General features: G+C 41.3%; 1 protein-coding gene across 1 annotated transcript; it reads left to right on the top strand.

The window, feature by feature from the left end:
* The first annotated feature begins 912 nt into the window (after window positions 1-912).
* Window positions 913-14,053, top strand: znf654 (zinc finger protein 654). The gene is made up of 12 exons (XM_085764156.1): window positions 913-1,103; window positions 3,495-3,640; window positions 3,842-3,923; window positions 4,378-4,513; window positions 5,232-5,434; window positions 5,637-5,773; window positions 5,969-6,110; window positions 7,418-7,702; window positions 7,807-8,985; window positions 9,279-10,069; window positions 10,882-11,936; window positions 12,044-14,053. Exons 1-12 carry the CDS (start codon window positions 978-980, stop codon window positions 12,046-12,048), a joined length of 4,287 nt encoding a protein of 1,428 aa, XP_085620282.1. The 5' UTR covers window positions 913-977; the 3' UTR covers window positions 12,049-14,053.
* Window positions 14,054-14,455: the final 402 nt, after the last annotated feature.

The raw sequence follows: 14,455 nt of genomic DNA, 5'->3' as shown, positions 1-14,455 counted from the left end.
TACAGCCTTCTCTTGTTCTCCAGCATCTTGCTGAGTTGATAAAGAACCAATATTATTCTCAAGGGTAAAGTTTGACTAACTCATAGTATATTTTTCTGATATTAATAGAGTATCAGAGAGGATATTAATATTAGATACATCTCAACTGACTGCAGTTTACCAGATATAGCCTAGGTTCAAGGACCCCTGGCTGAAAACTTTGGAAAATACAGACAAGAGGCCTTTTTTTCTTTGGTTTCGAGGTCTTGGTATTGTAGGTCTGATACTGTCTGAGTAGCAGACCTGCATGTAGCCCAGAGACTGTTCATGTTATTTGTAATGCCTATGCTTTTCTATGACAACTCTGTAGAAAGCCTCTTATATGCATATGAATTTCATTATTTCATTATTGCACGGAGATTATTATAGGCTATACATTGTATTTTCGCACACATGTTGTTGTTGTTTTTTATCCCTGATTTCATATCAAAAACCATTATTTTAGCATTCTCTTATTTTGGCAACAGGACTCAAAGGGATGGTTTTGGCCAAACTTGTGGACTCCCTTGAGTTTGTAGGCTAATTTTACTAGGTTTGAATAGTTTCTTAAATGTAAGCCTTTCGTTCATATTAATTGAATATGCCTAACCAACCAAATGTGTTACGCCCTCCTACAAGGGTTAAAATGTCATCCAAACTTAATTTTCTTCTGCCAATCAAGATAACCAGTATTCAATTATGAACAACCAGTCTGCGCGTTTTTAATCGTAAGGGGGCATTCAAAAGGTTGGATTTGCTTCTTTTTTTCAACCTTTTTGTTTGTTGTTAATTAGAATTTTTTAAAAAAACTTTATTAACACATTTGTGATTGTGTTGTTGCCAGGTTGGGTGTGTTTTGTTCATAGACTGCATTTAAAAAAGCTTTAATCGTGTGAAATAGGAGGATACTGCTTTACAAACCTGGCAACTTGGGCTATGCGCTGGATATTGCAGCCAGCATGGCGGACAGCGAAAGTGATTTGGAAACAGACGGGCTTGAATCAGCCCTGGACATGTTATGTAGTACACACTGCAGCGACGAATCGTCTCTGAAGAGCAAAGACTATTGCTCTGAGTTTTGCCAGGTATGTTGGGCTCCATTTTGGTGAGGAGTCTACCGACTCGGTATCTGTTTATTGCTAACGCTACTAGCTTAGCTGGCTAACATTAGCCTCCAGGCTAGCTTTACAAACACAGTTGTTTAGCTAGCCGAGCCTGTGCCTTTGCCCACCAGAAACACAACATAGATGGTGAACAGAATATGCTTGAATATAAACCAGATCCCCGGCCAGAAACCCACATGTAGCATCTCTGCTTTTAGAGATCTCTTAGATTTCTTAATGCTTGGCTTTACAGCAAGTTCGTTAAGCTATGCGAATTAACGTAACGAGTTATTCTACCGACCTGTGTAACTAATACCGCCATTGGTGACATTTTATTGATAAATGAGTGAAGAAGTACATAAATCTCATGAGCGGACGGTATGTGGCAGCACATTTACCCTAAATACGAAGCGATTTACAGACATCTTTGTGAAACTTTATTTTTAGCCATTATATACAATGGCGTTACCTACAGTAACGTTAGCATTTATCTAAAGAGTACATGGTGCGCATAATGTAAGCCACAAGCCTGAAATCACTGCATGCGCCACTGTCACATCAGTCTGGTTTCAGTCTTCTGTGATTAGTGTTGTTAGAGCATCGTTAGTTTAGACTAGTCCTTGTGAAACCTTTTGGAGAGGTCTGCTACCATGGAGATGTCAGTCACAAGAGTTATACAGTAACATGATGTACAGTGCAACATGACAAGATGTTTCCCCACAGTATACACAGAGAAGCTCTTCACCATTTGCTAATGAGACTGTATGGCAGCACAAACTGGTTTGTAAGATGAGTCTCTGTGATATTTTGGTAACTGATTTGTGCACAGGGACTATTACATTACAGTAAATGACATTTATAGTACCTTAAGATAGTAACTATATGTGTTCTTATTTTATATATAAAATTACCTTTGTTAAAGACCAAAAACTGAACTCTCTGATTTGGAAAACTACTCAGACCTAGCTCCATATTGTGGTCAGGTACATGAAGTCCCAGGACCTAAAATCGTGGGAAGGCACACATCAGGGCAGGTGTTAAACCACCTCTGAAGCTTCAAGCGTTCAGGAGATCTTGGGATCAACCATTATAAAATGTAGGCTAAATAGTGTGTGACCACCAGGAGTGACTTAGGCAATTGAAGTCTAAATACTCTGTCAAGCAAGCAAGGTACAGCTCCCCATCACAGGGGTCAAGGGGGTTCACCTGCAGAAACATGGAGATCAAACACCTGCCTCAGTTCATGCATGCAGTGAGAGTCCACCTTTCAGCATGACAATGTCTCTGGCTACATGTCTCTGATTGATTGTCCTTGGGTGGCCCAGACTTAAACCTGATAGCATCTCTGTAGAGAGGCCTGAAGAGCGACTTTTCTCTCCCATTCTCTTCCAATTCAATCAGACAGATCTTGAGAGGATTTCCAAATGCTTAAATTTAGGTGTGCAAAACTTGTTGAGACTAACTCAGAGACTCCGAGCTTTAGTTTCTTTCAAAGAAGTTTCTTATCAGTTGTAAAACAAGGGTAAAAAATACTTTTGTAAATAAAGAGATTTCAAATTTAAAGCAGTACTAAAGAACTTTCAGTTTTGGTTGAGTTTGGCGGCACCTGTGGACCAAAGCGGTAGTGTTTTGCCTGAAGGAAGACTCCATTTCCCATGAACACTAGCGTGAAGCCCTGTAAATATCCTGCATTAAAATTAACAGAAGACATCAAAACTAAGTTTCTGTTTCCAGTGGATCATTTCAAAGTGAAAACACAGACATAATCCATTGCTAAAGTGCCGTTTTGCCTGTTCCCTCCTTGTTGTGACTCGCAAAAGTGAAAGTGAAAGTAAAGTGAGAGCAGGGTTCCTACCATGCTCCTCAAAGTTGCTTATGCCAGTGAAGGCAACACAGACCCCCTCAGGCCATGACAGAGGGGTCATTCAACCTGTTGTAAGTCGATGTATCATCACAAAAGTTATGAAAATATTTTATGAAGGTTGAAAAGTTCCTTAGTGTTGGTTTAAAAAGACATGTTCTCACCTTTGGGTGGCTCAGCGGTACGGTGGTTAGCGGCCTTGCCTTTCCCCTCCCTCTCCCCTGCATGGGTTCTCTCCAGGTACCCAGGCTTCCTCCTGCAGTCCAGAGACATGCCCAGTAGGTTGACTGGGTGACTATTAATTGCCTGTTAGGCAAGTTATATGAGTGTTTGGCCCCAGCAACCCTGCATGGATAAGCAGTATAGACGATGGATGTTTTCACTTTTACATGATGGAATGTAGCGCATCTAACATATGACTGTATAAAAGCTGCACAATTTTAAATCTGTGAAGTGAACTGGGACTTAAAAATTGATCACCAAGTTTTGTTTTTCTATGTTCTGCTTCACAGCTGGTTGAGGAGTACACTGGGCAATGGCAAGTTCCTCTCCCACAACTTAAAGTGCTGCGGACAGCACTCTGCAGTTTCACCAAAGCCACTGCTGCCTTCCCTGATGACTGTCAGCACATCCACTATGTTCTCAGTAGTCTGGCCTTGTAAGTAGTTTACTCAGAAACAAAAGTATTTGTTGAACTGTTTATGCATGGATCACACCGCAATTCTCTTAGGTTTCTTAGATGTAAAATAAAAACAGGTTTGAAAAATGAATAAGTAGAGAATATGAAAACTATACAAAAACTAAAAATTTGACATCTAAACGACAATAAGTAACTTTTTTTTTTCTCACTGTCTTGCAGGAGCTTTTTTGAACTGATGCTGTTTTTTAGCAAAGAAGAATTTGTGGAAGACCCTTTAAAAGACATCCTTGATTCCTTTCAGGTGACAAAAATTGACCCACTGTCTTTGTCCTCTGTTTTCACATTCACACCACATACTTATATTAGACCCAGCTGCCCCACATGCCATCAGTAAACTGTGCTAAGTGTTAAATGGCAGATACCAACACTGAAAACACTACAACATTCAGCCGTATCATTCTATAGACGAATTCGGCGAGCGATTTGTGTATGCCGCCAGATCGTGGCGGTGCCATTGCTGCGGTGACTTGTGACTTGTGTCAGTCATCTATTCATTATGCTGTCATTGTAAATTTGTCTATACACAATGAATCCATACCACTGAATTTTTGCTACTAGTATTATGTTTTAATTTTGACAGTTTAAAATGCCATTATGAACCTAAGTATCCTAATACTCAATGTTGTGATGTTACAGACAGATGTTAGTTTGAAAGGAAAAGCGTGTGTTTTATGCTTTTATGCTGCTCTTTGCAGGAGTGTCACACTCTGCTCCTGAGGCACAGGAATGGTTACCTTCAGCATGTGAAGCAGACCATCAAAGCAGGAGGACCATGGGAGAATCCAGTTCTTCAAGGAATCCTGAAGGAGGCAGACTTGCCACCGAAAGACGGTAGAGTCATGACCACAATATTTTTTTTTTTTATTGAGTGAGTTATTAGCTGACTTGTTAGAAGAGAGCACTGCATTTACAAGTGGGGCCCTTGACTTGTGTCAGCAAACTCAGCTGATTGGATCCATTGTTCTCAGGGAAGAGATGAAAGCACACAGCTCTGTAGCAGCAATGCTGATTAATAGAGAGCTTGACAGGTCATGTTCTAGTCTCACTAATGTCACTCACTAATCCCTAATCACTGTCACACTGTCAGCCAACACTGGTAGAAGGATAAGTTCAGCTATTGTTGTGTTCTATTGATTGGCTTGAATTTCTGAGCTGAATACAGATCTAGTCCATGAACAACACTCCAGCATCAGACTCCCAAGTGGCAGGCTGATGTAGTTCACTGGAAGCTGTGGTTGACTGCACCATTACACAGTTTCAGGATTTTCTTTTTTTCCTGTTGTCCGTTTGTTTTGTTCCACACTAGTTTAATAAACTCCCCAGAGCTCATTGACCCAGTGTCCCTCTTGCAGGTCTCAGAGTACCATTTTTGGTTCAGATCAGAATTTAGGTGTATTTTTACCCACCTAATAAAAACTTCCAGCTTATTTATTTCAGATTGACAAAACTCACTGGCTTCCAATGACACCAACATCACGCTGTGCTTCAAATCACCTCATAGACTTCTATGACCTTACTGCCATATCATCTGTGATTCTCTCCCATGCAGTCGAGGACTTCTTGAGCTCAGAGTTGCCGCTATTCTTGGAGCTGCGTGTTCGTTATCTCCAAGCCTGTGAACGAATGAAGGAGGCTATGGCCCTGGCGAAGAGCTGCCTGGAAAATCATGAGACTGGAAAGCATCTGTACTTCCATCAGGCCTACCTCACCTGCCTCTACAAAGCCTCACTGTATGAAAATCTTCAGAAGGAGGTAAGAAGTGACAGAAAGGACTACCAATGTGATTAAAGAAAGGGGGTGTTGTGCACACAATACATAATGAAAATTGTTATAATCTAATTAGAATGAAGAATTTCATTATTTAAAATTGTTTCCTCTTTTCTTGGTATCCCACATTAATTAAAATGTATTTAATTTACTTTTTGTGTATTTTTGTTTATGTGTTCTTCCTCAGATGGCAGAGATAGATGGTCGGGATGCCGTGGAGATAATCTGCAACACAGAGAGCGTTGAAAAGGATGAGCTCTTGTTATCACTGTGTAAAGCTTTCCTTACCCAACATCTACACAACGGGGACATGTATTACATTTGGTAAGTATGATCTTCACACTATGTATATACTTATTTTATTTCCATAACTTGAGATGTTGACAAGGGTGCTGCATACATTTCTCAAATTAGTCCAGCACACTTCTGTTTATTGGCTGAAGAATTTAAGATTGGTTGTTGAATGGAAATATAACACAACTAGATATCACTGACTTGTTAACTGCTGCCTTCCTGCAGGGATCTGGTGTTTATCTGGAGTCGGTTGCATCTTCGGGCCCATCCCTCCAGACAAGGCTTCCTGGATGAGTGCCTACAGTTGGCCTCTTCTGCTACCAATGTCAGAGCCATCTTCCCTTTCATCAAACTGGTCACAACAGAGGTGAGATGTGATGTCACGGCAATGGTTTTTTCCATGTTGTCCTTCTCAGGGTAAATGATGAGAAATGATTAGGCACATCTTAAACCTCACATACATGAGGAAGACAAAGCAGGGGTCGACAATATAAATGGCCCGGACGTACTTTTCAAACCGTCAGGGCCACCAGAACCCTCCAAACACTGGCCCGTTCGGGCCAGTGAAAATGATGCCTTGAAAAAAATATAACAAGTAAATAAATAAATCTAATTTCACAAGCTTGATGAAGGCTTGATGAAGCCCACAGGGTGAAACGCGTTGCTGCTTGACTTTTTAACAATAAATCAGTGTTAAAACGACCACTTTGTGTGTGGTGGAACTCCTTCCCTTTTATTGTTAAAAAGTCAAGCAGCAGGGTGAAACGCGTTGCTGCTTGACTTTTTAACAATAAATCAGTGTTAAAGGGATAGTTCATCCAAAATTCAAATTTCACTCATTATCTACTCACCCTCATGTCGACTAAGGGCTGGGAGAAGTTTCAGAGTCCTCTGTGCCTTCTCTGAGTTACAGCGGGGCTCGGCGCAGCACTGCATGTCCATATGACGGTTGTGAACGGAGCTCACTTTTCTTCGTCCAAAAAGACACACCAAAAAACATCAAAATACCTCCACACAGCTCGTCTGTAATGTCCCTCTTGTATTGAAGCCCCAACATGAGAAATTGTTCGGAAAAAAATTAAATAAGTCTATGTTTTAAGCTTGTTTGTAGCGGAAGCTCCCAGTGTTGCTCTGTCGGAATCTCGCGCGATTTGCAGAGCCGTGAACTGGGTGTCAATGCAAATCCTGCGAGATTTGGACGGACCAGGAAGAGCAGTGCTGGGAGCTTCCGCTACAAACAAGCTTAAAACATAGACTTATTTAATTTTTTTCCGAACAATTTCTCATGTTGGGGCTTCAATACAAGAGGGACATTACAGACGAGCACTATGGAGGTATTTGGATGTTTTTTGGTGTGTCTTTTTGGACGAAGAAAAGTGAGCTCTGTTCGCAACCGTCATATGGACATGCAGTGCTGCACGGAGCCCCGCTGTAACTCAGAGAAGGCACGGAGGACTCTGAAACTTCTCCCAGCCCTTAGTCGACATGAGGGTGAGTAGATAATGAGTGGAATTTGAATTTTGGGTGAACTATCCCTTTAAAACGACCACTTTGTGTGCGGTGGAACTCCAGCTGTTCGCGAACCACCAGATAAGAAAAAAAAAATTTAAGTTGTTGAATGTGTTTTTTCCATTTTACCACATTCAAATCATAAATATTACAATTTTTCAACAGTTGGGTGGTGAAGGAATCCAGGTCTGCGTGGAGCTTTGTGCCAGGGCCTTGCAACTCTGTGACATGCCATCAGACTCTGTAACGCGGTCGTTGGTCTGCAAGACCATCGCCTTCCTGCTGCCTAAGGATCTAGAGATCTGCCGAGCATGTGCCCTGCTGGTCTTCTGCCAGGAACGGAGCCTACAGGCTTACAGAACTGTGTGCCTGCTGTACATGCACCCTGACCAGGAGCAGCAGCCCCACAGCAGCCCTGTCCGGACCAATGTTCGCTTCCATGTTCTGCAGGTCGGAGAGGGGGAAGACGGGAACATCTTGTGCACTATTTGATATATTAGATATACTGTAGCGTTTGGGTTTGTGCTTAACATTCTCTCATTATTGCTTTCCAGATACTTAAGGAGCGCTTGTGCTTTGACCCTGAGTTTTGGAATCTCCTGACCATTAGAACCCACTGCTTGGAGTTGATAAGTGACAAGGTGATGAAGGCTGCTGTTCTAAATGAGATGGAAGAAGAAGAAAAGGAATACAGTGAAGAGATTTTTACAAATATTTGTATAAATGATTCCTGCTCTCAAGGTCTCAATTTGTGCCAGTGCACCGAAGATGCATCTGTGAACCAATGCCCTCCAGAAGAGAAGATAGTAGATGGAGAGGCAGCAAAGAGTGTTTCTCAATCAAAAAATGTTGTCTTGAAGAAGCGAAAATGGAGAAGACGGCTACGAAGAAAAAAACACTCTGCATCTGATGATGAGGTAGACCCAAATGATGATCCAGAGTTCAAATACAATTTCAAATCCACCTCTTCAGGTAATAAGCCTGTGTACTCACTAAGACGCAATCACACTAGCATTGAAAACTCTGCTTCTGCAAAGCTCCCACTAAACCGCAAGAGAGAGTACTTGTCTAGATGTGTGAAGAGCCAAATTCTGAAAAGAAAAGGTCGGAAGAAGAGATGGCTGCAGGGTCTTCCAAGGCTGGAGCCAGTACAGACAGTTAAGGAGAAGAAGGTCAAAGTTAAAGGGAAAAAGCGGGGCAGGAAGCCCTTGGCTAGAATGGAACTATCTTACCCCGATAATGAAATACTCCTTACTGAGGATGAATCTGGTTTTGAGGAGAAAAGTGACACAGAAGAGAAAGAGCCGGAAATGCCTCATTTGGAGAATGAACTTGAGCATAAAAGTGAACACAAAGATTATCCACTAGACCAGATGAATGAACTCGAGGCAGAAAATGAACTTGGGGAACCTGCTGACTTGGTCAGCCTTAGCAGTCTTTGTGAACAAACCCCAGAGGAATCTCAAATACCGCTTTGTGCCAAGATTAGTGAAGATCTCCACAGTGAGCCTCAAGCTGCTGTTCTTGCTGTGGAAGGTGATCCTGAGCTGGATGGACCTCCATTAGAGTTACTGGATTGTCCAATAGAACTGTTACACAATTACTCACTTAAATCCAAAAAGCCTGATGGTGAGAAACTGCAACCTGAAGAGTCCTCGGCACCAGATGAACTCAATGGTGATGCAGAAGACGAGCCCCAGCCCACAGAGGAAACAAAAGTCTCAAATGCTGAGGTCAGTTATTTGTCTGTAATGTACATCCCAGGAATTTGATGGTTGGTTTATGTTGGATAATATAATTTTGTCTGGAAGAGTCGTAAATTTGTCCACACACATAGTAAGTCGAGTATTTAATGGAAAGTGAATGTGAAAATTTGTGTTTTTTAAAAGAATACTAAAACACGAATGCAACCTGTGTATTAGTAAGGACGAGAGAAAGACGAAGCAATTCTAGTGTCATTTATTTATGTGATGGTTTTGTTTTTAACTTGTAGCACTTATTCCTGTGGTTGTTGTCTCATTTCTAGGTGAAGGCCAAGAAAACGTGGAAGGACAGAGTGCTCCGTACTCAACAGTATGCCCATTTGTCATACCACTGCAACTTCTGCCGCAAAGACTATAAAGGCCTAAACGTTATGAGACACGCTCTGTCACACCTCAAGAGTAGCAAACTAAGATGCATACTCTGTGGTAAACGCTTTAAACAGCTTACCTTTGCCAAAAAGCATGTTCTGGACCACATTGATGAAATGTCCAAGCAAAGACCCCCTGAAAAGCAGCCGTGCACCGAGGACACTCCAGCTGCCAACGGGATAGCAGATAATGTGGAAAATCAGAACAGGCCTCAGGATGAAAATCCGACTTCCATTTCTGACGAGGAAACCCCTGAACAAAAACCTGGCAGTAAAATGAAGGTTTCCAGCCTCAAGAGGGAAGACCGAATCATCAGAAACCTCCGCACCCTCATTAAGAAGACATCTGTGCTTCACAAAAAGTGCAAGAACCCGGATGCAAATATTTTCAAGCAGGTCGATTTCAAGGATGATCAGGTGGTCATTCAAGATGGCCTGGTGATTATCAGACATCCATGTGTGGTGGAGAAGGAGGGGGAAGAAGAGGGGAAGGAGAACCCAGTAGGAGAAAACGGTTATGGCGTGGACATCAAATACCACCTATGCCCTTCGGAGTCCTGTGATAGAGTATTCTTGAGGATCAGCACCACACTAACGAAGCATGCCATCAAATGCCACATTAATGAGGAGAAAGTGCTGGAGAAGACTTTTATCTGGGCCAAGCACAAGTGCTCACTCTGCCTCAGGTAAGATGATGACTTACTAACCAAGACTTTATCTTTACATAGAGTGCCGAAGCGGAAGCAGGAAGTAACGGCGCCATGGGTCCTTAATTCAGAAAAACTCTCCATGCAAGTGAACGGGAGTCCAAGTTTTATTTCGTGATCTGATTGAATTGTGCCATGAGAAAAAAATATGTCCTCTACCTGTTTAAAACATCAAGTTTCATGCCGAGAAATCAGCAGTTTATCGTAAAACGGCAATGGAAGAATGTATTTTGTGTGACGACGCTCTACGGACTACAAATCTGGTGTCCCACAAAAAATACGTCACCAACTGACACGGGAAAGGGCGGCATTTGGTGTGTGACGTCACCTACGCGACCTGTAGTCTTTCTGTTTACTGATTCTTCAGAATTTTATTTTACTTTACAATAGGTTTACAACAAACTGCTGATTTCTCGGCATGAAATGTGATGTTATTTAATAAAACTTGGACTCCCGTTCACTTGTATGGAGACTTTTTCCGATTTAAGGACCCATGGCGCCGTTACTTCCTGCTTCCGCTTTGGCACTCTAACTGATAATTAGTACATGTATCTGAGTATTGATTTCTGGTAAAGCTGAGCATTAATACAGATTCCCAGTTCTACATCAATTATAAATCAATTAACAGCTCTGTGTGGGACAGGTGATAGACAGCGTGGGCGATGATGACACATCAGTAAAGATTCAAGCTGCACCTTTCTCGATGTTTTCGTTGCTTTATACTTGCAGCATCGTGCTGCTAAATGTTCTTTACTACTACAGCTTGTGCTCACTGTGCTTCCCTTCAACAGGCCGATGCAGTTTCTCCAGCAATACAAAGATCACATGAAGCTCCACGATGGCCCTCTTCAATACTTCTGCTACCACCTGGATTGTAACGAACATTTCTTGACGCACCAGGAACTGAAGGATCATGTCAGCACCCACCAACCCTTCAGACCACAGTGTCCTTTCTCAGACTGTGAGAAGCTCTTCTCCAGCCTCCAGGGTCTCTACGACCATGAATGGAGACACTACATCCCAGCACCTCAAAGAGAGGAGCTAGAGGTGGGCCCCAACAGACAGAAAAAGCAAAGCGCTGAAGCTCCGTGGAAGCAGAGAGTAAAGGTGGAGGAGTTATGGCTGCAGAATAAAAAGGGGCAGAGCGAAGGTCTCACCCCTGACCAGGTTGAGGCCTCTTACCTCCAACATCACAGCGACATCAAGACTGAGGAGGAGGAATGTGAAGGAAACGTTGCAGACGGTGGTGAAAATCATTCAGAGAAAACAGTCAGTGATGAGCCTCCAGACGTCGCCAAACCCAACATCAACGGATTTGAGGATAAAAATGAGTTGGAAGAGTCAAACTCCTCTTCCCATACTGGTGCTGCCGCAAACACTCCAAGTAAAAAGAGAAAGAAAACACCAGTCGAGTTGGATCCTTTGAATGTCCGAGACGTAGAGGATTTGTCTACTTTGTCTGAGGGAGTCCAGCAGAAACTGGGGGAGCCTCACATCACGGAGCACAAAACCTTCAAACCCGAAGATCCTGCCTACGCGACTTTTGTCAAAGCCCCCTTCATCCGGCCGCCGCCCTCCACCTACCTGGATGAGTCTCTGCTCTCAATGCGTAAGAGGAGGGCCACTGACGAGACCGCCGTGAAGAAGAACATTTACTGGAACAATAAGAAAAAGAAGGAACCGGCTCCAGAGCAGGAGCAGCAGGTGCAAGACGTGGCCCCTGAGCAGAAGACAAGACAGCGCTGTGACAAATGTCTGTCGTCCTTCAGCAGCTTACAAGAATTACAGAAACACCAAGCCCTTAACACCTGCTCTGCACTCTTTGGCTTTGATTCAGACGATGAAAGTAAATGCACTTAATTTACTGATTATGATTCTTAATTCAAAAATATGAATATTTCTGACCCCTCTAAACCACCCTATAATTGTTTTTTGTTCTGTTTTTGTTTTTAGGTTAGTGCATGAAGAGGAGCTGCAGCTGAAATGACCGGTATTCTGTCACCTGGCTCAGGGCAAGCTGCGGAGAGAAATGAAAACTGGAACTTTTCCTCAATATTTGGATACAGTGCTTATTCAAACCGTGGATAGTACCAGTTCATTAACAAATGCAGGAAGTGTGCCAAAATAGTCAACAGGAGGATTTTATCGATTGATAAAACTTCTCAAGCAATAATTTTGACATTTGACATGACAAATTTAAAAAAGAATGAAAAAATTTTTTTTGTGATCAGGTCAGTATTTATTGAACATTACAAGCAACAATGTTATAAAATTATATTTAGTTTTATGAGGATATCTAAAAGTAACTTGGAATAATGTTTGGGAACTGAGGAACCTGAACTGAGAAATAATTTAACACAAATTATGGGCTTGCATTGAAGTTGTTATAACTATTTTCAGTTGCCACCTTACCGTCATGCTTATTCTACAGCAGGTGCAAACAAGTGAAAGTCGGTCTTTAATTTTCCCTGAAAAGGTAGGAGGTGTCAGAGAGTATGTATGGCTGACTGAAATACCTGTTATTTTTATAAGGTGCTGCTGCATAGTCCGATAAACACTTGCCTACAGAACCAGCTGTCAGTCACTCCACACATTAGATGCAAACTGCTTTATTGGGTGTGGTCACACCTATGATTTTATAGACTCGGCCTTCCCAGCAATGAAGGATAAAATGCTTTTGGCAGAGTGCATCCTATTGAGAAGGGTATAAGGGGACAGGAATGACTCTAAATGACATGTCCTTGAAATACTAATGCAATTATTTGCTCCTCTCTGCTCATCTTTCAGTTAAACTTGGTGACACTACAAGGTACATGTCATTTTGAAGCCTTTAACATTTAGTTAAATTGAGCCTGAATGATTGCTATGTTTTTCACGACACTTGAATTTTTAACATACCATGGGTTTCATTTTTTGGGCTTCACTCTGCCTTTTTGGAAATGCTCAATTCATTTTTTTTTTAAGATAAAATTATGGCACAAGTCTCTGGTGACTCAAGGCTGTGGTTTTGGAAATGATCGTGATTCATTGCTTCACCTTTATGATTTCATAGTATTACCCTTCTGTCCTTAGAATGAGGACGTTACCTGCAGTGCAACATAATCAGTGTTTTCCACTTGATAAACTATTGTGAAAAATGACAATAACTGATGGAAAGTTGAGCCCAGTGTGTGTTGCTCTCTGTTCAGAATGTATAGTCTTCCAAATTAATCATGTGCTACTGAGCTTTGGTCTTTGTAGAGGATGTATAAAACAGGTTTATTAGACAACAGAGAATATGTGACTGTTGTCTTCTCTCCACATCTCTAAACTGTTTCAGTTGATTTTAATTTGGGGTAAATCCTCCAAATCTTTGTTACATACAGTACAGCAAAACTGTAAGAGGAGGCGGTTGCAGCTTAATTTGTTTATGCTGTTGTTTTTGTAATTGGGCAGGACTTGGCTCTGTCTTGTCTGGGTCGCTAGTCCTCTGGTCATGGTATGGCAACACAAATCACTTGACTCATTAAAGCCATGACCAAAATGTCTAAACCGATGTAAATCTGCCTTCATATCGTCACACTAATTCTCTGTACAGCATTTGAATTATTCACAATTTTATTAGTGCCAGGACTAAAACAGTGTTAGACTCTAGGTAAAGAGAAACATTTAAGATCAGTTATACCTGTTTGCTTTCATTTAAATTTCAGTTTTACCATGTCACTGAGTTTAACTCGATGAAATTGTATTTTACCATGTAGAATATGATACATTGGTCCTTTTGTTATGTATATACTTCTGAGATGGTTGATCTGTTTGATAACTTTTTAATGTAATGTTTTTATGCAACTGTGCACTTCAACTTGCTTATTTATATGTACAAATGTTAATAGACTGGATTTGTAAAGGTGATGACCCTTCATCTATTTTTCTTAAAGAAAAGTTGATTTAATTTGTTTGAATAAACAAATTATGAATCTAAAAGTCTATTGTCATGGATGATAGTTTATTATCCTTGTACGGTTTTGAAGCCATATTATATGCAGTGAAATGATGCAAGAAAGCGGAATGACTCAATATATACTTTATTGTAGTAGAGCATTGCATATTTACTTACAGAAACGTATTGCTTTATTAGCCCCAGGAAAGAGGAAAATAGAATGATTATATTAGAATTGCTTGTTTAAAAATGTTTTTTGCATCACATTTTCCTGATATACGAGGGCCTTTTGGGAGAAACAAAAAAAGAAATGCAGGATAATGTAAACACAACCCTTCTGTTCCACTTAAGTCCACTAAGTTTCTTCCCTTTTTGTTGTAATCCAAGTCATTCAAAAATGTTGAGTTATGTTTAATAATGCCAAAGGTGCATCGTCACTGAGGGCA

Source organism: Trachurus japonicus, chromosome 21, assembly GCF_045865225.1.
Source record: "Trachurus japonicus isolate A0001 chromosome 21, Traja_1.0".
NCBI classification, from domain to species: Eukaryota; Metazoa; Chordata; class Actinopteri; order Carangiformes; family Carangidae; genus Trachurus; species Trachurus japonicus.
The sequence above is the reverse complement of the archived record's forward strand: the minus strand, read 5'-3'. Positions and strand labels throughout refer to the sequence as shown.

What these genes read in the sequence shown, in the direction of transcription:
- znf654 (XM_085764156.1), top strand. Translation starts at nt 978, where the DNA reads ATGGCGGACAGCGAAAGTGATTTGGAAACAGACGGGCTTGAATCAGCC. An exon ending in ATTGCTCTGAGTTTTGCCAG is followed by an intron (nt 1,104 to 3,494) that starts GTATGTTGGGCT and finishes TCTGCTTCACAG; the next exon opens with CTGGTTGAGGAGTACACTGG. An exon ending in TTCGCTTCCATGTTCTGCAG is followed by an intron (nt 7,703 to 7,806) that starts GTCGGAGAGGGG and finishes ATTGCTTTCCAG; the next exon opens with ATACTTAAGGAGCGCTTGTG.